At 42.8% G+C, this 26233-nt stretch overlaps 1 protein-coding gene across 1 annotated transcript in view; it reads right to left on the bottom strand.

The window, feature by feature from the left end:
- LOC124788392 (arylsulfatase B-like) overlaps positions 1-26233 on the bottom strand; it is a 108432-nt gene that overhangs the window by 72872 nt on the left and 9327 nt on the right. Inside the window, exon 2 of the mRNA XM_047255658.1 lies at positions 11456-11615. Within this exon, the coding sequence (XP_047111614.1) occupies positions 11456-11615 (160 nt within the window). The remainder of the gene's footprint in view (positions 1-11455; positions 11616-26233) is intronic.

Raw genomic sequence — 26233 nt, forward strand, 5'->3', positions numbered from 1 at the left:
ACTGCGAAGAAAATGTGTGGAATTTGAAGAGACACATACATTTAGAAAAAAATTATCATACAGATGTTGTCATCTGTAGAGAAGGAACTAGGTCCTTAATGCAGCGCGTAGGTATCACAGAGAGTATGACATCATACATACCGGAATCACGTTGCGTTCTACACAGACATGGAAACATGACGAAATTATCATCCTCCCAGAAGTTATGTTTACGTGAGGATGCAGTATTATTTTATTCTGGCTGCTATACTATTCTCTCAGAATATATCTCAATTTCAAGTAATAAGTATTTTGAGATGTAAGAATATTTGGATGCAGTGTGATGTCGTATGATTCCCGAACCAAAAAGCGATACACATGGATTACGTATTAGCTTCACTATAGATGAAATCACGAGACGCCTGCTGATAGAGAATGAAAGGTACTCTGTGCTCAGAATCCCCGGTAGTTGAGTGGTCAGCGCGACAGAATGGCAGTCCTAAGGGCCCGGGTTCGATTCTCGCCTGGGTCGGAGATTTATATCCGCTTAGGGACTGGGTGTTGTCCCAATCCTCATCATTTCATCACCATCGACACGCAAGTCACCGAAGTGGCGCCAAATCGAAAGACCTGCACCCGGCGAAAGGTCTACCTCACGGGAGGCCCTAGGCACACGACTCCTCGTACATTTAACAAACTTTTCGGTCGTATACGATGTATCAGTGCTGTATTGTGCAGAATTACAATGCAATGTTTCTTCAGACATGCATGCACGTCGAAAGGGACAGTGCTTAGCCTTTCTAAACAACACAGGCACTGTTATATACTGCCGGCAAAGGGCAAGCCACTTTCAAATTCAATGTCTCCCCTGTATGGGAATATACGTAACGAGTGCAGGATGCAGACGCAGGTTTGTTGACATGGAAATTTGGGTTTGGCCGTGAGTTGTGTTTGGATAGCCTAATGGTGTGACATATACCATCTTCCACAATACTGAAGATAATCTCATTAATTTCGAGGCTTGTATGAGAACGGCACGTTGGAAGATGAAACGTTACCTAAATGTCAGGACGATGTTTGGTAACATGTTAGACATAATTTTTGAAAAACAAGGCGTAGAGTAATTCTCGACGGCGGTAAGGGCACAAATCACATGCACGACATTGTAGCGGACAAAATAAACAACGAATAAGGGGTCAACTTGTTCCTAGGACTGCTTCCAACTTCTCATTGGTGTTTATTAACTTCATTATGACGTTTTCCTTAACTTATGTTGCCTGTGCATATATTTGTTATTAGTTTGTATGCTCCAAATCACTTTCTGCGAAGAGTTTGGACGGTTGTGACTCAGTTGACAGAACTGCAATTCTAGTTAAGACAGCCGATTATATGTTGTTGTTTTTTTTTTTTTTTTGTAATTCTCTTTAACGTGTTTGCGTTTTAGTTCTATGTCTCTGAATGGACTGGAGATACTATTGTTAGTTTAAAATTTATGTTATGTTTTATAAGCTTAAAAATGGCACTAAGTATATTGAAATGTGTTCTTCAGGCTATTGTAGCACATAATTTGTGTTGAAACAGTTCGAGTACTTCATTACTTTGATTTCGTGCTTGTGTTCTTTATATGATTGTTTAATAAAAAAAATGGTAAGGCAACCACTGACGATAAGCAGGAAATCAATGTTTGCGTCCCGCACCGGCAGAAATTTTTACTGTCGTCATTCCATTACACAAGTGGCGGTTGTCAACATTCGAAACAGCGAATACATTTCTTGTATCTTTGCGATTGTTCTGTCCAGCAGTATCAATAGTCAGAAATATACTTCTTACGTTATATATACAACTGACTGTCTTGGAGGACCGTGCCGGCAGCTGTGACCGAGCGGTTCTAGACGCTTCAATCTGGAACCGCATAACCGCATGACCGCTACGGTCGCAGGTTCGAATCCTGCCTCGGGCATGGATCTGTTTGCTGTCGTTAGTTTAGTTAGGTTTAAGTAGTTCTAAGTTCTAGGGGACTGATGACCTCAGGAGTTGTGTCCCATAGTGCTCAGAGGCATTTAAACCATTTTGCTCTTCAAGGACCATAAATGCACGTTCATAAAGAGACTGCCAAACGTGAGGTCAGTGCAAATGCTGTCGATATCAAATCATCATCTTGCGATACGTTACGTCTCTCAGCTGAATCAGCAGGATCACCCGAAAGGTCTGAATGTCAGACTATGACCTTCTGTCGCCATCCGCTTTTCAACATTTTACCGTCGTACTTTACTATTACTCGTAATTATATCAGCAATTTCCCATTACTTTGAATTGTCGTCAAGGATTTCAGAGTGAATTTCCTGCATTAGTAAGCTTTTTGGTATGTTGAGTAACATCGTGCATACAGAAAAAAATCAAATTAACCCTATCTTAAGCCTGAGGTATCAAGCCTGCAACGCACAGACTCACACACACGAAATATTGTGTAATTACATCCACACTGAGAGAATGTGACCGAAAGTGCTGTCATGTTGAGTCTTTACCCAAATGTTTTTCGGTACTGATACAAAACATCGATTAAATTGTGCTTGACGTTTGTGGGCTGAATGCAAAATATTAGCTATCTGACTATAATATTAGTTATTTAAGGTGTAAATCGATGACGCAAACTCATGCTACTGTTGTGTGCTTGTGAAAAATAACGTATTCTGACTATTACAGAGGGTCCATAAGCGATGAACTGAGGACCTAAATATAGATTGTGCACACTTCTTTTTATCGAAGTAGAACGTCTCAATTAACTACGCCAGTGCCGATCCCAAGCCCGGGGCCTCACCTTGCAAGTGGTGAGGAAGGAGGAGGGGGAGTAGTAACAACCTCGTTAAATAACCTGGGTCCATCTGGCTCCAGATGGTAGTACCCTATAAGGGCCTATTGCCAGGGTAACAGGTTAAGACAGGCAACGGGTGGAAAGCGGAAGAGGATTTTACAAGTCCCAACGGTAGAAAAGCGGAAGAACTGTATCCGTATCTCACTTCGCCCGCATCTCGTGGTCGTGCGGTAGCGTTCTCGCTTCCCACGCTCGGGTTCCCGGGTTCGATTCCCGGCGGGGTCAGGGATTTTCTCTGCCTCGTGATGGCTGGGTGTTGTGTGCTGTCCTTAGGTTAGTTAGGTTTAAGTAGTTCTAAGTTCTAGGGGACTGATGATCATAGATGTTAAGTCCCATAGTGCTCAGAGCCATTTGAACCATTTTTCGTATCTCACTTCCCGTAGCGTCTGTATTCCAGAGGGGCGGCTACAAAAGGCGTCTGTTCGCCATGCTAGGAGCAGCGTAAACTTATTCTGGCAGAAGCTCTAAAATGCCTTTGGGAGTGTCGACCCCTTCGTAATAACAGCCTATACATGAAATGGTACTTCAAAACCAGGTTAGGGCGTTCCCTGCACACGACGCGCCGTTCTTGGGGTGTTGGGCGACTAGGCACCAACACAATGAAGGTGGGTATCATTAATGTGATGATCCTTACTGGGAAGGCGAAAGAGTTGATAGACTTCATGGAAAAGGAGAACATAGAACTGATGGGACTTACAGAAGTTAGATGGATGGGAAGAGGAAGGAGGAAAATGAGAAAGGCTGTACTGGAGTGGTGGACAAGAAGCAAAAAATGGAGTGAGTATCATAGTAAAACCAAACCTAGAGGAATATGTGGAAGCAGTAGAACACATAAGTGATAGGGTGATGAGAATTCGGCTGACCACAAGGAATGTAGAGAAAGACTTCATCTAAGTATATGCACCACAGGAAATAAAGAACATAGAGGATTTTCTAGAGGTATTACAGAGTATAATTACAGATGTGGAAGCAACTGTATTTTGTGACCTAAATGGGCCGGTAGGCAAAGAAAGGCTAAGAATGGGAGGGAAAATGAGGAAGGAGAGAAACTGGTTGATTTCTGTGAAAGAAATGGGCTGATTGTGGGCAACACATGGTTCCATAAAAAGAATAGCCAAAAGATAACGAGATACGGATGGGGTGATAGACGGACGAAGACGGTCATTGACTACTTTCTGATGGAACGGAAAAATCGAAGACCGTTGATGGATGTAACTGCACTCCCAGGAGAGGCTTTTGATGAAGACCATCGAGTGGTGGTGGCGAAGATGAGTTTCGATGAATTGAAAGACATAAAGGAAGAAAGGGAAAGGAAAATGAAAGTGTGGAAACTAGAGGATGGCATGGTAGAAGAAACGTTTAAGCAGTTACTTAAGCGTAAAATCCCTAAAACCGAATATAACAATGTGGAAGGGGAATGGGGTAAATTCAAAGAAGCGTTTGTAAGATTTACTGAGAGGACCTATGGCAGAGTGTCCGGAAGGGTAAAGGAAAAGGAGACACCATGGTGGAATGTGAGGGTGAAGGAGGCAGTAATGAAAAGAAGAGAGCCTGGCATGAATGGAACAGAGACCGAACAGCTGAAAGTAAAAGGAAATACCAGGATAGTAAAAATAACTGTAAGAAAATGGTAGCAGAAGAAAAGAGGAAAAACTGGGAGAAATTCACCCGAGAGTTGGAAAAGATGCTACTATCAGTAAAAAACATACACAAAGCTGGTGCAAGGGGAAAGCGGAGAGATATTAACCCTAGCATTACCAACGGGGGGGCCTCGTAGGCCCACTGACTCAGTTTTTCTATGTTGTATCCACACCCTTTGATATATGAACTTGAAAGCAAAGGTAACTGTTCGTTATTGAATGTACTATTGAGTCATTACAGAATTTCGGAATAAAAATGTAATTAAAATTCATTTACTTGATTTAATTCTCTGTGGGCCTTAGAAGCCCACCCGCTGGTAATAGCAAGGAAAGATTTACGAGGTTGAGTATCTCGTTTCAAATTCTTACCATGAAACGAATTTTGGCATTGTTGCCTTCAGACATATTATTATGAAGCGGACCATTGTCATTTTCAGTGTTTCTGCTGCTGTTGAACCAGCAACATGAGTAGACATCGTTTACGTGATAGTTCCATTGAAAGAGTGCTAGAAGAAGTTTTGAACGAATCAGATTTAGAGGAAAGTGAAGTGGATGATGATGTGGAAGAAATTAGAACTGATTCATCGTCTGAGAATGAAGATGAGGTTGAAGCCAATCCACCAGATGATAATGATACGGAATGTGATAAATTCATTGCAAAAAGTGGACGAGAGTATATTACGAAGCCATCTCGACAATATCGGCGTTCTGTACAAAATATAGTGCGAGAAAGAATGGGGCTAGGACAACAAGGAAGAATTGCGTCTCCGAAAGAGGCTATAGAGGTCTTTTTTACACCTCGCATTATGAATCTAATAAAACTACACTCAAATGAAGAGGCTTCTCGACTAGGTATTCAGCACACAGATGAAGATGAGTTATTTTGTTATATAGGACTCTTGCTAATCATGGGTTCAAATCATGACAATAAGATACCTGTCCAAGATTTATGGTCTTTGCTTCAGGGCCGACAAGTGTACTATGGATCAATGAGTCGGACCCGATTTTTCGAATTGACTAAAATATTGAGGTTTGATGATAAGAACACAAGAGAAATTCGTCGCCAGACTGACAAGTTTGCTCCAATGAGGGAAATTTTTGAAAGCTTCAATTCTTCACTTCCATTGTATTTCATTCCTGGTCTACATACAACAGTGGATGAGATGTTGTCTTTGTTCCGTGGTCGCTGTCCATTCAAGGTGTTTCTAAAAGAAAAACCTGGAAAATACGCCATTCTAATTCGAATGCTGTCTGATTCTGAGACTAGATATGTGATCAGCATGGACATCTATACAGGCAAGTCAGGAAGTACACAGCATTCAAATGGACCGATGGAAATTGTAAAGAGACTAATAAAACCTATTGAAAAATCAGGCCGTAATGTTACCACAGATCGGTACTATACTTCAGTGGAGCTTGCTGAGACTCTATGGAATGATTTTCACCTCACACTTGTTGGCACCCTACAGTCTAACAGACGACACATACCTGAAGAGCTGAAGACTACAACTGGCCGCAGTTTACACTCTTCCATCTTTGCTTATACTGACCATCAGACACAGAGGCCACCAGTTACTCTTGCATCAACGCTAGTCCGCGAGAAGCCAAAACGACTGCTGTTGATGCTTTCAACTTATCACTCAGAAGGGGTGTTGAATGAAGACTCAAAAAAGACTAACATTAATCTTTTTTATAATTCTACAAAGGGAGGCGTGGACACCATAGACCAGATGGAAAGACACTACAGCACAAAGAGAGGAACAAGAAGATGGCCTTTGTCCCTCTTCTACACACTCATTGACATAGCAGCAATAAATGCATATTCACTCTTCCTCCTCAACTTTCCGAATTGGAAAAAGAATTTGCTAAACCGCAGAAGAGTTTTTATCACTAACTTAGGTCTCGAACTAATAAGATCTCAAGTAGATAAACGGGCACAAAATTTGTATGGACTTCAGAAGCCAGTAATAATGGCAATGGAAAGCATCACACAACGGAAGCTCAGCTGCTCTGTAGAACCATCATCCTCAACAGCAGAACCAGGAACACGTGGACGGTGCCACCTATGCTGCCAAGAAGCTGCATCTAAAAAGATCAAGTACAACACGCTGGGAAAGTCAACTGTTACCTGCTCTCAGTGCCACAAACACGTCTGTGGGAAACACTGCAGGAAGACAGTGTTGTGTGAAAAATGCGTTGCAGAATGAGACAGTAAATTTTGTTTGCTTCATGTCGTGTATCGAATTAAAAAAGTCGTTTTTATAAGAAAACACTATTTTGAAACATTATTCCAAAAAATATATAAACTGAATCTCGTGATTTGTTCATTTTATTCCTATTATAATAACATCTTTTATTATCCAGTATACAAAAACAATGTCTAAGCATTTTGAATTGTTATTAGAGGTATCAGAAGTAAATAAACTTGATTTATGATAAAATAAATTGTGGTATTCTTTATGGGCCTCTGAGGCCCCCCCGTTGGTATTATATGTAACAAAAAATAGGTTGGTAATGCTAGGGTTAATGCAACCAGAGGAGAGAAGGAAAAGATGGAAAGAGTGCTTTGATAAATTACTAAATGCGAAGAACGGCGTAGAATGGGAATAGAAGTAGGGCATGGGTGCAGGGGTCTGGAAGAAAAGGAGGATGTTAGAAGTGGAACTAGCTCTGAGAATAATGAAAACAGGGAAAGCACCTGGGATAGACGAAATTACTGTGGAGATGATACAGACAGCTGGACCAGTTTTCAATAAGGGTGACAGGAAAGTATGTGAGAACTATCGAGGGATCACACTCATATCCCAAGTAGCAAAAATAATGGAGAGGATACTGGAAAGAAGAGTCAGAGAAAAAGTGGAAGGGCAGTCAGAAGAGGACCAGAATAGCTTTCGTCATGGTAGATCAACAGTGGACCCAATCGTTAGTATGAGACAGTTGATGGAAAGGCATTGGGAGCATGGGAAAGAACCGGTGGTGACATTTCTCGACCTCCCGAAAGCATATGACAGTGTTCCCAGGGAAAAGGTATGGGCAACCTTGAAGAGAAAAGAAGTTGGAAAGCAAACACTTGAAGTCATCCAGTCAAAGTAAGAAAAAAGCTTTAGTTTTGTGCAGACACCAGTTGGGAGGACTGAATGGTTTAATAATGTTACGGGATTACGACAAAGAAGTGTGATATCACCACTACTATTTATAATGGTGATAGATGAAGTAGTCAAAGAGGAGAAAGAAGCACATAGAGGAAGGGGATGAAGCTGTTACTATTTGCTGATTATATTGTGGTGTGGGGAATAATCAGTATGGAGGTACATCCTAAATGATAAGGTCGAGAAATATGGAATGAGATTTAGTGTGGAGAAAAGCAAGACCATGTTGGTAACCAGAGGGGATAGAGAGGGCAAGGGACAAATTCATATTAATGGACGGGATACTGAAATAGTAGACAACTTTAAATGTCTGGGAAGTGTATTAATGAAGGAATGCTCGTTTGGAGGTAGAAACAGAACACAGTAGATTATTTTACCAGTGTATGCGGTGTGTTGAAGGGAAGTGCCAATGAGGTGCTAGCTGGTGCTATACAAGACTCACTTCACACCAGTACTAATTTACGGGTCAGAGACTTGGACTATGACTAGAAGAGATGAGAGTAGGATACAATCCAGTGAAACGAAGTTTCTGAGAAGTGTGCTAGGGAAGACTTGGCGAGACAGAGTGGAAAATGAAAATGTTAGGAAGGAAATTGGAGAAGCTGACTGAGAAAATTGAAAAGAATAGATTAAAATGGTTTGGGCATGTGAAGATGATGGGAGAGAGAAGAATACCAAGAAAAATGATGGAGAAACCTGCTATGGAACCAAATTGTGGAAGAAGAATGGTGGAGAGACCGAGTAAAGTGGCGAAATACCATTGATACCCCAACCCGACCAGACGCTGGATAGAGGAGAAACGAAGATGATGAGAAGGTCTTAATTATACTTAAAGCGAAATAGAAGTCATCCACACGTTATGATTATACGAACTGTTAGGGCAGTATTATCACATTCTACCATATGTTTGTTGGGTTTGTGAGTGGCATCTCCCACTTTTATAGATATTGAGGCTGATGCTATTAGAAATATACAGCGCTAAGTTTGTGTTTTTTGTGTGCAAGGTAGCATTATCCATGTTACTTTTTGTTGATTAGAACGTATGACCAACAAATAACGTGACTGGTAATGATGCCATGACGACCTTTACCCAAAGGTTTTCCTATTAGTATGAGTAATCATCACTATTAACAAAAACTCGTTTGCCGTTGATGGTCATTCTCTTCATATTGGTATACTAAGGTGCAGTCCAGTGTTTGTCCTATATATTTACAGTAATAAGACTCAGTGACATGGGATTTAAACCAGCATCTTCCGGTGGATTACAGTAAATACTGTTGACTTGTGTGGGTGTAGGTACATCCCAGGTAATCATGACCGATAACTGGTTATAAAACTATGCTCTGTATGTCTTTATTTTTAATTACTTAACCTGGAAATCGATTACGTGGGCTAGCAATGAGTACTGCTCCTAGTATAGACAGGCTGTTGGTGAAAGAGTCCCTATTCGTGCATAAGCAAATCAGTATGGGACAAAACAGCTTCACAGAGGATTTCTTTGTAGTGTTAAGAATATGGAAAATTGTACTGGCAGTAAATCTAAGAATGCAAAAAACACATATACATCTATAGAGGGCCTGACAATCTTACTGGCAGAAACAGAGAACGTATTATACCTTCCTAATACGTGAAGGAGGCAATGAGTCAACCGGACTTAGACCATTACCTATTAATGTTTTCGGATGAGTGGTCCTAATGTCATTCATACAGTTCCGTTCACGTTGAAGTAATACGAGTTCACATGTTGTTGATCACGAAGTTGTGAAATTTTTTCCTGTTAAGACTTCTTAAAAATGAGATACATCGGCGTTACATTTTATTCTGTGCGTGTAAATGTTTTAGATGACCGTGATGTTAATGGAACATTCGGTAATGGTATGATGGAAAAGCATGCCTTGATGCTCTGGCTAAAATGAAGATAAGAAGGATCCATAACCGGATACATAATAGAAACTATGCAGAATATGGCTGCAGTTGTAGTTGTTTTAACATGGAAATCGATTAGACACACACATGCACACACTCACACATAGTAATACTTTCTATTGGAGGAGTAGCAAGTTACTTTACCGGACGACTTCAAGCAATTCGTCAGCCACGTTGTTGGAGTCAGCTGATTGCCATAGAACCAAGACTGAAAAACATAGTTTATTATGCCCTCATAGCTATGGCTGGCAGATACATAGCCTTCCCAAACGTGATACAGCTCCACCACGGAGAGCTAATGCGATTGTGGTGTTGAGAATAAATACGTACTATTGCCCTTCGAACCTAGAATTAGATATCAGTTGCATAACATATTTAGGATTTTCATGGTGTTTCAAGAAATTTTAGGGGATACGTTCATCATTCTGAGACACTTATCAGGTTGGACTAAATAGATGTGGACAGTAATTATCGCGAGAACTTTTCGTAGCTCCTCCATAAACCTTTATTTTACTCCCAGCCCACCCAAAACAAGTTGATCGGGAGAGGAACGCATTGCTCAGTACGAGCTCTAATTTCTTTTATCCTACGCGAAATACGGGCTGGGTGTGACTATCACTATTCAACAGTGTTTTCACGAAGAAAGATGTTTTCCATGTCGAGTAGAAGTAATACCACCTTACAGCTGAGTACGTAACCAAAACGTATATTTAATGACCACATCACGATGGTCAACATTACTCAATGTATACTTGTCTCAGAACCATATTTCTTAGTACAGTCTACTTAACAAATTCGTATAGAACGGGAAAATACTTCTACCGTTAAAAGTAAGTCATTACCTGCATTATTCTAGGTATTTAGAGATATATATTATAAAAAAAGTCTTTTGGAACGTTTTACGAGCGCGTGTGTCCACTGGCTGCCATACATCTTTCGCAGGTGGTGCACTGGCGGTCTCACTAATGGAGAGGAGGGTGGAAAGTAAAATTTATCGGACGCTAGACTATATGACGGAGGTTGAAGTGGATGTTGAGATGAAGAGGCCTGCACACAACAGAATAGCGGGAAGAGGTCGAGTAAACTAGTCTTCCGAATGCGAACCACAATATCACATCAGTTATCTCAGCGAGACGACGCAGGAAGGAAAAATGAATTAAATGAAGGTGTACTCACCAAGAAAGTCATAAGAGTTTAGGATCGTCTGCTAAACTGTCTTATTCTATCACTGTTGAACGTCCTTCCACCCTGCCACTCCGCTGTCACCGCTTTCGGTGAACAAAGTTTTCGAACAATAGCTCGCTGTTAGAGACCTGCAGTATGAGAGTGTGTCAGTAATAGAACAATGGTGTGCTCACTCTCGCTTCGCATCACACGTTTACATTACTGTGTTCGAACTGTAGAGCATGTGTGCTAATTTCGCTGGTGAACGATACATTTCGGAGCTTTTTGACACCATATTACAACTCCCCGTAAAATTACATACTCAGTTTTCCGAAATATATACTCTAATGTAAATACACAATTCGTAATTTTTGTTTGAAATAACGGGCAAAGATGTTTTATGAAAAAATTCCTAGGTCCCGACCACAGTTCTCGGTAATCATCCTTGAATTATCAGATAGGCGGACCTGGAAGCCAACTCACAAATACGCCCTCACTGAAACCGTTAGCTCCACATCCATTTTGCTGTAATACCTGGATGAAGAATGTAAGGAAGTCTTGCAACATCTCATCTTGCAACAGCTCAGGCTACTGACCAAAAGCAACGAAAAGTGTACCCTTGGTCTAAGAAAAGGACAGTGTTCGTGGAATGCTTTGAATTGCGGCATGCATTGAGTTATAACTAAGACACTGAGACGGCACAACCCGTACAGAAATTTCCTCACCTGTGCGTATAGGGTACTTCCCCGTCATAAGTGCAGCCCTGGATGGCGTGCACACTGGCAAAACGTAATGGCTGTTCAAGATGATCCCGTTGTACGCCAGGGCGTCAATATTAGGCGTCGGAATTTGGTCAGAGCCATGGAAACTGAGGTCATTCCAGCCCTGGAAATAAAATAATGGTTTTATCGTGTCTTAATCTGTTCTTAAAGCAGGAAACGCAGATGTTACACTCAAGTTGTGATTACTCCCGTCACAGCGTGCTGGACAGCTTATCTTTTTTTATTAATTTGATTTCACGTTAAGTTACGATTTTATAAGCGTTATAAAGGCAGTCGGACAAGAGCAGGACGGTAGTAGACCGTTGGATACACGTGCTGCTCTATAAAATGCTCCATTATTGTCTCGGACGCGGTATTTTGTCTTGTTATGCGCCTTGCAATACATGTCCCCACCACCTAACACAAGCAGTACGCGTCTTGTCAGCGCATTTGCAACTGCTTGGCGTCTTCTTAATATCCATAGACGCGTCACCTGGTGAAAAAAATAACTCCGCGAATATTAATACGGTGCTCGACCAAAAGATCTCCCGTACTTGGGGAGGCCGCTGTGAGAGATGCGGTGGGGATACTGATGTGTAGGGGGTATCGGTCGATAGCGGCGTACCTGCATTTCTAGCAGACGCAATGGCTGGGCTAGGTGAGCACCGAGCGTATGTTGTGCAAGAGTATATTCGTAATGGTTGTTCCTTCATTACTACTCAGAGAGCATTTCATATTCGTCTCGAACTTGGCCGACATGATTCCGTTCCTGACAAAACTATTCGAGTTTGGGTACCAAGCCATAGAAATTCAGGTCTTGCACTGAAACTAAAATCTACTGGCCAAACTGGAACTGTGACAACGCTGGAAAATGCGGAGCGTGTGAGAACGTTCGTCCAACATTCTCCAAAGCTTTCAGCTCTTATACATGCAGCTGCTTTGAGATTTCCTGATAGCGGTGTAAGAAGGGTCTGCAATAAACTCTTGGAAAAGTGCCTCAAATGGCTCTGAGCACTATGGGACTTAACTTCTAAGGTCATCAGTCCCCTGGAACTACTTAAACCTAACTAACCTAACTACATCACACACATCCATGCCCGACGGAGGATTCGAACGTGCGGCCGTAGCTGTCGCGTGGTTCCAGACTGTATCGGCGAGAACGGCTCGGCCACCCCGGCCGGCCAAACTCTTGAAAAGCATCCTTACGAAATGATGGTTACCCAAAAATTAAGACAGACAGATTTTGAAACTCGCAGCGCTGTGTGACGGAAAATTGTTTAGAACACCCCCCTGGCGATGGTTCGAATGGCTCTGAGCACTATGGGACTTAACATCTGAGGTCATCAGTCCCCTAGACTTGCAACTACTTAAATCTAACTAACCTAAGGACTTCACACACATCCATGCCCGAGGCAGGATTCGAACCTGCGACCGTAGCAGCAGCGTGGTTCTGAACTGAAGCACCTACAACCGTTCGACCACAGCGGCCGGCTCCCTGGCGATGTTTTGATTTCTTTTGTTGAGACTCACTTAAGGTTATCAGTGTTCTGGCGTAACCACAAGGGCCGGAGCGAAGATGAAGACCGTAAGAGAAGAGAAGGCGGTGGAACTACGTCGGCCAATGGTGCGCTGACTAGGACCGCACCACAACAGGAGCCCTCTTGCCAGCCTCGGCCGCTCATTGTACGCTTATTTTTGGGACAATATTCGTTCAGCTGTAGACCGGCACTCGCAGAACAGTTATTAGTTATCCATTGTTTGTTTGGACTTTGTCTATAACGAAGAACATTACTGTTTGCATGTCGCCCATCGCTTGCAACAGTTGTTGTAGATATAACAAATATTGTCAATATTCTTCATTGACATCACGGAAAATAATAACAGCCAAACAGTTGCAGGATAGAGATTTATTGAAATCCTTGACCACGGTCTCGGTACATCTAAATACACCTTCATCATTTCTTCATTGAAATAAAACTACTAATGTTACTTGCTTGAATTGTTGTATAGCATTCCGAGAATGCAGCATCCCTTAATCACCCTATACGAGTGGACAGAACCCCACATTTGGCGACGAGTATCCGCTGAAACCCGTGCGGGATGGTGACAGTAGTTTCGTTTCTGTTTTTTGCTGGCGCTTTAATTCTCTCTTGTATTTGCTTTGCACAGCCGCTCCTTGTTTCAACAGATTCTTGTCGATTTTGCTAATCAGTGTTTCCAGGTGGGCGTTGCAGAAATTTTCTTTACTTTTGTCCTTGTTTAAATTGATTGCCTTGTCTATTGGTTGCATTTGTGTTTTCCTTAAATGCCCACTCCTCCTGTCGCTCCCCGTGCTCAGGTGCCGCAACCGCAAGCGTTAGATACCACACAGCTAATGCAGGTGTTTCAGTTCCAGACGCATCAGATGTCTGGACTACTTCACATGGTGCAGCAGCTACCCACCAACACTTTGAACCCGACGGAAGAAGCACCTCCTGCCACAGCTGCTATACCACCCTTTCGACAGTTTCGTGACCAAGAAGAGGAATGGCTCGAGTGGCTGTCCCAGTTCGAAGCCCATACCCGTGTTCACGATGTACCAGGTACTGTTACCCACAGTAGTGTTCAAATTAAGTCAGAAACTCTTTCCTAATGCCATTCTCACCTATGACAGCGTAGTCGCCTGGCTAACAAACTATTATGACCAACAAGTGAACGTGATAGCTGCTAGGTATCAATTCTTTAATTGCAAAAAACGGTCAGAACAAGTGGGTAACATATTTGCAGGGTATGACAAAAAAAATTCAAATTTAAATGTGATTTTCGTGCTTCATATCCAGATCTTATGTTGTAATGCGATCGTGTACAGTGTGCCTGATGTCAAACTCAGAAAACAGATTTTGAAACAGTCCGATCCATCATCTGAAGAGGTGGTGCAAATACTAGATCAATACGCTTCAGGTGCCCTGTAGGCTCATACATTGGAGCAGCCAGCCATTTGTCAGGTTGAGTCCCTTGCTTGCGATCGACCATTCCGCACCGGCGGCTTGCGCTAGCTATGCCAAGTAAACAACGTTCCATGCCCCATACGCAGTTCGCTATGCCGGCGGCTACACAGGCAAACAGAATTAAATCTTGCCCTATGTATTATTCACGGCAAAAACGCCAAGACTGCCCCTACTGACAAGCTCAGTGTTATGCTTGTAGTAGAAAAGGATATATACAATCCGTGTGTTTGCAATGGAACAAACATTATAATTCAGCCCACTCTCAAAACTCTCGTCACAAGCACACTGGACTCGCATTCTGGAGGACGATGGTTCAATCCCGCGTTCGGCCATCCTGATTTAGGTTTTCCGTGATTTCCCTATATCGCTCCAGGTATTTCCCTGGATGGTTCCTTTGAAAGGGCACGGCCGTCTTCCTTCCCCGTCCTTCCCTAATCCGATGAGACCGATGACCTTGTTGTCTGGTCTCCTTCCCCAAACAACCCTAACTCTCGTTAGGGCCCATGTCATTAATGCTGTATGACTGAGCGGCTGGTCCTGGCGGAGGTTCGAGTCCTCCCTCGGGCATGGGTGTGTGTGTTGTCCTTAGGATACTTTAGGTTAAGTAGTGTGTAAGCTTAGGGACTGATGATCTTAGCAGTTAAGTCCCATAAGATTTCACACACATTTGAACATCTTTTTTGATTAATGCGGTATATTCAAAGTCTGCAACTAGCAACTGTGCAGTTATGTCAGTGATACATCAGTCAAACAATCTTCTTGTTCATTTAATTCTTCGTGCGAGAAGTGTGAAATTTCAGTTGGACACGGGCGCCTCTTTCACATTGCTCAGTCGTCAAACGTACGAACTGTTGGACTCCCGACGCCTGTCCAAAACTAGCACGCAACTGACGGCTTATAACAGACAAGACATTCCCGTTCTTGGAAATGTACTTTGCCTGTTCTGTATCGCTCACCTACAAGACCCTGACTTTTACAGTCCTACAATCACGAGTGTGTGGGAACATAAATGGTCTTCATTCTTGTTTGGCTTTAACATTCAGGACAATGTGTTGTCAGTGCCTAAATTCAATGCAAGAAAGAGTGTAGCTAGCTTGCTAAAAGAATTCCTGGAACTCTTTTCTGAATGTTTAGGAAAGCAAACAATTTTTTTTGCATATATCACGCTGAAAGACTACGCTCAGCCGAAATTTTGCCGGGCCAGAACTGTCTCCATTGCATTACGGGACAAAGTCGATGCTGAACTTAACGAATTGCAAGATAACGGAGTTATTGCGCCCATATCAGCTAGTCAATGGGGAAGTCCACTTGTTTTGTTCCCCAAACCTTCAGGTCGCATTTGGCTCGGTGTTGACTTTAAGTCCACAGCCAACCCACAAGCTGTGATTGATACTTATCCATTGCCACGTCCAGAGGATCTCGTCGACGGATTAGTCGCTAGGCGATACTTTTCAAAAACTAATTTGCGCGATGCATATCTTCAGATACCTCTCGATTATCAATCTCAAAAGGTGTGTGTAATAATAAATGCTCATTTGGGTTTGTTCAAATATTTGAGGCCGCGAGTGTAGCCGCGCGATCTGAGGCGTCTTGTTACGGCGCTCACGGCTCCCCCCGTCGGAGGTTCGAGTCCTCCCTCGGGCATGGGTGTGTGTGTCGTCCTTAGCGTAAGTTAGTGTAAGTTAGATTAAGTAGTGTGTAAGCTTAGGGACCGATGCCTAAATAGTTTGGCCCCAAAAGACCTTACCACATTTTCCAGTTTCAAATATTTGGTTTTTAGTACTGCTTCCGCACTCGCCAGTTTCGAACGGTATTTGGAACAGCTGACTGCACAAGTGCCAAACTGTTCAAACTATTTAGACGATATTGTCGTAGCAGATCGTACACCTGATCGTATTCCAACTTTGCCGAGCGGTTCTAGGCGCTGCTGCTACGGTCGAAGGTTCGAATCCTGCCTCGGCCACGGATGTGTGTGATGTCCTTAGGTTAGTTAGGTTTAAGTAGTTCTAAGTTCTAGGGGACTGATGTCCCATAGTGCTTAGAGCCATTTGAACCATATTGCCAATTTACGTGCTTTGTTTCGTGTGCTACCTGATGGAGGACTACAGTGCAGACTGGACAAGTGTGACTTTTTAAACCTGAGTTGCAGCATCTTGGTCAGTCATAAACAGTCAAAGTGTACATCCTCTTCAGTCACTTTTGTTACCCATACTAAATTTTCCAGTTCCTCGCAACATCACAGAATTGCAGTCAGTCTTAGGGAAAATGAACTATTATATCCGGTTCATACCGAAAGCTGCACAAATAGCGGTTCCATTACATCGCTTCCGTCGCAAGAACGTCCCCTTTGTTTGGACAGATGAGTGACAAGTAGCATTTCAGAAACGTAAAGATGCATTGACTAGTCACCGGTGCTTAGTTAACTTTGAACCTGTCAAACCAGTAGTATTGCAAGTTGACGCTCCCCTTACGTAAGCCAGTAGGTGTGGCCGAGCGGTTCTAGGCGCTTAATTCCGGGAACCACGCGACTGCTACGGTCGCAGGTTCGAATCCTGCCTCGGGCATGGATGTGTGTGATGTCCTCAGGTTAGCTAGGTTTAAGTAGTTCTAAGTTCTAGGGGACTGATGACCTCAAATGTTAATCCCCATAGTGCGCAGAGCCATTTGAACCTTACGGAACCGGTGCAGTGCTTCCACACAGAATTGGTGATAAGGACAGACCTACTGCTTTCGCAGCAAAAGTGTTGTCCAATGCTCAGTGTAATTATTTACAAAAGGAAACAGAGGAAACTTCCTGGCAGATTAAAACTGTGTGCCGGACCGAGAGTCGAATTCGGGACCTTTGCCTTTCGCGGGCAAGTGCTCAACTAACTGAGCGACCCACGCACGACGCACCCCCCGTCCTCACAGCTTTAATTCCGCCAGTACCTCGTCTCCTACCTTCCAAACTTCACAGAAGCTCTCCTTCTTTCTAGAAAAAGTGGCTTTGGCTATTGTGTGGTGTGTCACCTAATTCCACCACTATTTGTATGGCAAAAAATTCTACTTACCAACGGATCACAAGGCTATACAGTCCTTGTTTCATCCGTCGAAGCCGGCTCCTGTACGAACTTCCCAAAAATTTCAACGATGGGCTTTGTTTTTGTCTCAGTACCAGTACGAGAGCCGGTCGATGTGGCCGACCGGTTCTAGGCGCTTCAGTCTGGAACCGTGAGACCGCAACGGTCGGAGGTTCCAATGCTGCCTCGGGCATGAATGTGTGTCACGTCCTTAGGTTAGTTAGGTTTAAGTAGTTCTAGGTTCTAGGGGACTGATGACCTCAGATGTTAAGTGCCATAGTGCTCAGAGTCATTTTTTGAACCATTATGAGATTGTGTACGGTCCGATAGCTCCATATGGTTATTGCGGAAGCGCTTCCACATCTTTCGATTTGCCCTGATACAGATTATGACCCTTCTGCTGCATAGTGTTGTCACATCGATGCTCAGGATTCTGCATTGCTTCAGTCTTTTCCGCTAAACTATAAGAAAATTACACAGGCCACGGAAACTGATTCATATTTAAACATTTTGCTTAAGTACGTTCACACATCTTGGCCTCACTCACTGCACAGCATATAGAACTTCAAAATGACAGTGGACTGTCACGTGTGTTGATCCATAAAGCTTGGCAAAAAGAAGTGTTGTAGTTACTTCACCAAGGACACTTTGGGATGGTTCGTACGAAACAGTTAGTGGATCGCCACTGTACTTGGCAGAGTATGTTCACCCAAATAGAACAGATGATAACACAGTGTCACGCGTGTGGGGAAAATCAGTCCGCCCCTCCACGAAAATTATCTGATTGGCTTAGGCTTTGCTGGACCTATTTGGACCACTCGTTGGTTGATTGTGGTTGACTCTATAGCAAGTCTCCTTTTGCAATGCCAATGACCTTGGCAGCGCCACGTAGCGCAATTCCGGTGTTGTCATCGATTCTTTGCCTAGAAGGTTTACCTGAAGTAATAGTGTCAGACAACGAACCTCAGTTCACATCAGATGAATTTGAAACATTCTCTGAGCGCAATGGCATTTAGCATTTAACTAGTGCACCGTTCCATCCACTGTCAAACGCTGAAGCGGAACGTTTTGTCACAACCTTCAAGCACAGGTTGTCAAACTTCGCTTTGTTCCCACCAGGGATCAAGTATTGCAACTGTCCCTCGCCTCAAATCGTTCGCACCCACGAGATGGACCATCGCCAGCGGAATTACTTCACGGCCGCCCCCTTTGGACATCGCTCCACCTGATCCAACCTCCTCAGCATCCGGCGCCCAAGGAAGGCCGCAAGTATCGCTTCGCGCCGCATGATATTGTCTTTTACAGATTTTTTAGCGGGCTCGAGGCGAGATCGTCCATCAATTTGGCGCTTTCAAGACTCTTCTTTCAGGTCCAGATGGTTTGCAGCACTGCCATCGAGATCAACTTCGCCTCTGTCATGTGCACGAAGATCTATCAGTATATCTTACCTCAGATTCACGGATCCAGTGGACAGACCGACCACAGCAGCCGTAAGAGGTTGTCATCATCACACCGCGGGACGACCCCATGGAGACTGAGTCTCCTCCACCTCCTCTCGCTCTACCGATGGAGCTGGACCCTCCCACACCCCAGCAGTCGCCGCATTCTTCATGTGTTTCATGGCATTGGGAGTTTGACACACACCCTTCTGCTCGTTTTCCAGGGAACGTTTCCGCCAGAGCGCAGACCAAATGGCGGGGTACGCCCTACGCCCGGAAGCTTCACGTCCCCTGCTGCGACAGCTTCCGGCCCGGCTATGCGCCCAGACCACACTCCTGCCTCCACACTCCCCCCCCCCCCCCCCCCACTGTGGTCGCATTCCCTACACGTTGACTGGAAGGGGGGGGGGGCGAGGGGAGGAATGTTGTAGCGTAACCAAAAGCGCATGAACGAAAATGAAGAAGGCAAGAGAAGAGAAGGTGGTGGAACTACGTCGGGCAATGGTGCGCTGATTAGGACCGCACCCCATACAGTCTCTACAGGAGGAGAATACAAGCGCGAAGAACATTACTGTTTGCATGTCGCCCGTCGCTTGCGACATTTGTAAATACAAGCTTAGTATTGTCACTCTGCTTTATTGAAATAAAACCAATAATGATATTTGCTTCAATTGTTGTATAGCATTCCGAGAACGCAGCGTCCCTTAGGTACCCTGTACGCGATGAGTGGGTAGGGCCCCACAGTCAGATACTGTGAATAAACAAAATTTCCGCTACTGGTCAGCTGAAAATCCTGAATTTCATGATGGTTAATGCAAATCGCTACTGTCATTTGATGGAGATCTTACTCCGACCTGTCTTAAACCAGTTTGTTGGGGTCATGAAGAGCGGTAATTCTAGGTCCAACTATACAGGGCCACAGCTCACACTTCTTGGCATTCTCTATAAATTTTGAGGGAGTTGTTTCCTTGACCCCTTCTCGAGAAGACGCGGCCTGGTCGTCAAAGTCACCAATCTCCTTGTAATTTTTCTCTTTGCAGACACTTAAAGGCTCTAGTGAACGTCTTTTTACCGGACTCGGTACAATCTTGTTTAATCCTTCTTTTCATTTGTTACAATATTTTTGCACTTATTATTCGCAAAATTCTAAACCATAATTTATCAGACAGCGGAAAATCCAGGATGGAATGCAACAATATTGTGGAAAAGATAGTTGCTACTCACCATATAGCGAAGATGCTGAGTCGCACATAGGCGCAACAAGAAGACTGTCGCAAAATGAGCTTTCGCCCAACAAGGCCTTCTCTGCTATACGTTGAGTAGCAAGTATCCTTTTCACAAACCATCGTTTATTATTTTTATAGAATTTTAAGGTGACATTTCCTCCTTAGCAGGATTGCTTTTTCTTTTATGAGTCACATAATTGTTAAAACTTTAGATATACGGACGACGACATTTCTATTCTCCTTCCAGCCATAGCTGAATAACAATGAGAAAAAGAGGTGAAGGATACAGCAAAAAGACAAGCTGTAGAGGACAGCAGTCAGACGGGGTTTACAAAACATTATGGATGAAGAACGCGGTTTCGAAAGAATTTTCACTGAGGACATTGTTGACTACAGTGTCGACTGCAAGAATTTGCGAACTGTAATGTTAATAAAAGGTGAATCTGTACGGAATAATCAATTCACGGTGACCACTTGTCCAGCCTGTGGTAACACAGATACTGCTAAGATATGGAGTAATTTTCAGTGTGTACAGCTAAGAATTCATTTTAGACTTCCGCTTCCAGCAAGCCCTGACATAGAAGTTTAACGTATATTTTATTCCATTGTTAAATGATAGCATTCACTTTTTATGCGCCGCCGTATGTTTCTGAAATTGTAAAAATCACACCGGAAAATTAAAGTTCTTCGAAATGTGGAAACATGTTGCGAAGTAGAATATGATTATGTACCTAGGAACAAGTATTAGATACAAATTTAAAAGAGTTTTCATACGAGAAAATTTTGTCAGTACTGTATTTAATAGTCTATCTGCCACATTATTACTCCACGACGCACAGATAATAAGTGAAATCAAATTAAACAGAAGTATTATCAAAACTAATAAATTAAATAAATTTTGAAGTAGAAACCGTTGGCAAGTAATAAAAATTGCTATTTTGTGGATAGATGAGATTGTTAAGACACAGCAGTAAGTCAACTCATTTGCATGTATCACATGTTGCTTGGTAAGAAAGCTTATCCCGAAAACGAAGTATGGATTAGCTGTCCACATGTTAAATAAATAGTTAAAAAAATGTGTTGAACTTTATTCACTATAAAATTTAGTGCCTGTAGAATTAACAATATATTCCAAACGGGTTTAATGTACTCGTACTATACAGCACTTAAATGTGTAAAAACTCTTAAAGTCTGTCTACAGACTCGAGATTCCACAGACACCGACCGACCCCAGTGTCATCTTCCGCCACTGCCGTCACTGGATGTGACATATAGGAGTGTGGGTTCAGCACACCCTCTCCGGGCCTCTGTCAGTTTTCGTGAGGTGGAGCCGCTAGTAATCGGTCAAGTTGCTCTTCAATTGGAGCCACGAGGCTGAGTACACACTTTTAGAGTCCCTCCCATTAAGCAAAAATTCTTGGCGTTACCGGAAAGTTATCCTGGGTGTGCTGTGAGGTTGCACTGACCACTGATGCGGTGATAGAAATGCGTAAAAGGCGAAATATTTAGTAATACTCCACAAAACCACAACAAGGAAAAAAAACATATAAAATGACGGAAACTTCTAATCAATGCGACTCTAAAATCAGTTACTTGACTGATGTAACCTACCAACGACGGATACCCCTTGGTAAACTATCCTATATGTTGTTGTTGTGGTCTTCAGTCCTGAGACTGGTTTGATGCAGCTCTCCATGCTACTCTATCCTGTGCAAGCTTTTTCATCTCCCAGTACCTGCTGCAACCTACATTCTTCTGAATCTGCTTAGTGTATTCATCTCTTGGTCTCCCTCTACGATTTTTACCCTCCACACTGCCCTCCAATACTAAATTGGTGATCCCTTGATGCCTCAGAACATGTCCTACCAACCGATCCCTTCTTCTGGTCAAGTTTTGCCACAAACTTCTCTTCTCCGCAATCCTATTCAATACTTCCTCATTAGTTATGTGATCTACCCATCTAATCTTCAGCATTCTTCTGTAGCACCACATTTCGGAACTTCTATTCTCTTCTTGTCCAAACTATTTATCGTCCATGTTTCACTTCCATACATGGCTACACTCCATACGAATACTTTCAGAAATGACTTCCTGACACTTAAATATATACTGGATGTTAACAAATTTCTCTTCTTCAGAAACGCTTTCCTTGCCATTGCCAACCTACATTTTATATCCTCTCTACTTCGACCATCATCAGTTATTTTGCTCCCCAAATAGCACTCCTTTACTACTTTAAGTGCCTCATTTCCTAATCTAATTCCCTCAGCATCACCCGACTTAATTCGACTACATTCCATTATCCTTGTTTTGCTTTTGTTTATGTTCATCTTATATCCTCCTTTCAAGACACTGTCCATTCCATTCAACTGCTCTTCCAAGTCCTTTGCTGTCTCTGACAGAATTACAATGTCATCGGCGAACCTCAAAGTTTTTATTTCTTCTCCATGAATTTTAATACCTACTCCGAATTTTTCTTTTGTTTCCTTTACTGCTTGCTCAATATACAGATTGAACAACATCGGGGAGAGGCTACAACCCTTTCTTACTCTCTTCCCAACCACTGCTTCCCTTTCATGTCCCTCGACTCTTATATCTGCCATCTGGTTTCTGTACAAATTGTAAATAGCCTTTCGCTCCCTGTAATTTACCCCTGCCACCTTTAGAATTTGAAAGAGAGTATTCCAGTCAACATCGTCAAAAGCTTTCTCTAAGTCTACAAATGCTAAATATGTAGGTTTGCCTTTCCCTAATCTTCCTTCTAAGATAAGTCGTAAGGTCAGTATTGCCTCACGTGTTCCAGTGTTTCTACGGAATCCATACTGATCTTCACCGAGGTTGGCTTCTACTAGTTTTTCCATTCGTCTGTAAAGAATTCGTGTTAGTATTTTGCTGTTGTGACTTATTAAGCTGATAGTTCGGTAATTTTCACATCTGTCAACACGTGCTTTCTTTGGGATTGGAATTATTGTATTCTTCTTGAAGTCTGAGGGTATTTCGCCTGTTTCATACATCTTGCTCACCAGATGGTAGAGTTTTGTCAGGACTGGCTCTCCCACGGCCGTCAGTAGTTCCAATGGAATATTGTCTACTCCGGGGGCCTTGTTTCGACTCAGGTCTTTCAGTGCTCTGTCAAACTCTTCACGCAGTATCATATCTCCCATTTCATCTTCATCTACATCCTCTTCCATTTCCATGATATTGTCCTCAAGTACATCGCCCTTGTATAGACCCTCTATATACTCCTTCCACCTTTCTGCTTTCCCTTCTTTGCTTAGAACTGGGTTTCCATCTGAGCTCTTGATATTCATACAAGTCGTTCTCTTATCTCCAAAGGTCTCTTTAATTTTCCTGTAGGCGGTATCTATCTTACCCCTAGTGAGATAGGCCTCTACATCCTTACATTTGTCCTCTAGCCATCCCCGCTTAGCCATTTTGCACTTCCTGTCGATCTCATTTTTGAGACGTTTGTATTCCTTTTTGCCTGTTTCACTTACTGCATTTTTATATTTTCTCCTTTCATCAATTAAATTCAATATTTCTTCTGTTACCCAAGGATTTCTACTAGCCCTCGTCTTTTTACCTACTTGATCCTCTGCTGCCTTCACTACTTCATCCCTCAAAACTACCCATTCTTCTTCTACTGTATTTAATTCCCCCATTCCTGTCAATTGCTCCCTTATGCTCTCCCTGAATCTCTGTACAACCTCTGGTTCTTTTAGTTTATCCAGGTCCCATCTCCTTAAATTTCCCACCTTTTTGCAATTTCTTCAGTTTTAATCTACAGGTCATAACCAATAGATTGTGGTCAGAGTCCACATCTGCCCCTGGAAATGTCTTACAATTTAAAACCTGGTTCCTAAATCTCTGTCTTACCATTATATAATCTATCTGATACCTTATAGTATCTCCAGGGTTCTTCCATGTATACAACCTTCTTTCATGATTCTTAAACCAAGTGTTAGTTATGATTATGTTGTGCTCTGTGCAAAATTCGACCAGGCGGCTTCCTCTTTCATTTCTGTCCCCCAAACCATATTCACCTACTATGTTTCCTTCTCTCCGTTTTCCTACACTCGAATTCCAGTCACCCATGACTATTAAATTTTCGTCTCCCTTCACAATCTGAATAATTTCTTTTATTTCATCATACATTTCTTCAATTTCTTCGTCATCTGCAGAGCTAGTTGGCATATAAACTTGTACTACTGTAGTAGGCGTGGGCTTCGTATCTATCTTGGCCACAATAATGCGTTCACTATGCTGTTTGTAGTAGCTTACCCGCATTCCTATTTTCCTATTCATTATTAAACCTACTCCTGCATTACCCCTATTTGATTTTGTGTTTATAACCCTGTAGTCACCTGACCAGAAGTCTTGTTCCTCCTGCCAACGAACTTCACTAATTCCCACTATATCTAACTTCAACCTATCCATTTCCCTTTTTAAATTTTCTAACCTACCTGCCCGATTAAGGGATCTGACATTCCACGCTCCGATCCGTAAAACGCCAGTTTTCTTTCTCCTGATAACGACATCCTCTTGGGTAGTCCCCGCCCGGAGATCCGAATGGGGGACTATTTTACCTCCGGAATATTTTACCCAAGAGGACGCCATCATCATGTAATCATACAGTAAAGCTGCATGCCCTCGGGAAAAATTACGGCTGTAGTTTCCCCTTGCTTTCAGCCGTTCGCAGTACCAGCACAGCAAGGCCGTTTTGGTTATTGTTACAAGGCTAGATCAGTCAATCATCCAGACTGTTGCCCTTGCAACAACTGAAAAGGCTGCTGCCCCTCTTCAGGAACCACACGTTTGTCTGGCCTCTCAACAGATACCCCGCCGTTGTGGTTGCACCCCCTATAGGTACAACATTTTTCTGGGTCTAAGGTGATTGTGTGATGATGTTACAAACATTAAGGGATGGCAGAGATGATAAATGTTCAATCTGAAGTAAAAAAATGGTTCAAATGGCTCTGAGCACTATGGGACGTAACATCTGTGGTCATCAGTCCCCTAGAACTTAGAACTACTTAAACCTAACTAACCTAAGGACATTTCACACACATCCATGCCCGAGGCAGGATTCGAACCTGCGACCGTAGCAGTCGCGCGGTTCCGGACTGAGCGCCTAGAAATCTGAAGTAAGAGACCGTGGTCCGAAAACTACCGAGTCGAAAGTTAAAGGCGAAAATCGGTCTGATAGCTCTGATTGTTTACCTCCATTTCTGCAAGCTTCTTGCTTTCTGTATTTTAGTGGGAGTACTACAGGCCAAAACAAGGAAAAAATTCATAGTAACTATGGAATCTGAAATGCATATCTTAAAACCTATGAGCACTTGTACATTGGAGAAGATGTGTTTCGCAACAGCAAAGACGAAAAAGATATGCTATAGCTGTTAAGATATGCATTACAGAGACCGTGTTGGCTAGACAATATTTTCTTGTTTTGGTATATGTACTTTAGAACTCATATTTACTGGACATTCATTTCTTGTTTTGATACCTACTACTTCCTACATACTTCTATTGTTGGTCCACACATTTTAGAACTGGTGTTTAATGGAGATACTTTTTCGCTCATAACTTTCGACTCTGTCGTTTCTAGACGAAAGTGTCACTTATCTCAAATTGATACATTTACCCCTGTCCACTATCCCTGAATATTTGTCACATAATCACGGACTCATCTGCAAATAGAGCAGCAGTTGGATTTGTGAGGGGTTGGGAGCCCTTACTCTGGCTTCTCAAAATGGCGCTTTGCTCTCTACATCTACGTCTACATCTACGTGATTATTCTGCTATTCACAATAAAGTGCATGGCAGAGGGTTCATGCTGTCTCTCTACCGTTCCACTCACGAACGGCATGCGGGAAAAACGAGCACTTAAATTTCTCCGTGCGAGCCCTGATTTCTCTTATTTTATCGTCATGATAATTTCTCCCTATGTAGCTGGGTGCCAACAGAATGTTGTCGCAATCTGTGGACAAAACTGGTGATTGAAATTTCATGAGAAGATCCTGTCGCAACG

Source organism: Schistocerca piceifrons, chromosome 3, assembly GCF_021461385.2.
Source record: "Schistocerca piceifrons isolate TAMUIC-IGC-003096 chromosome 3, iqSchPice1.1, whole genome shotgun sequence".
NCBI lineage: Eukaryota > Metazoa > Arthropoda > Insecta > Orthoptera > Acrididae > Schistocerca > Schistocerca piceifrons.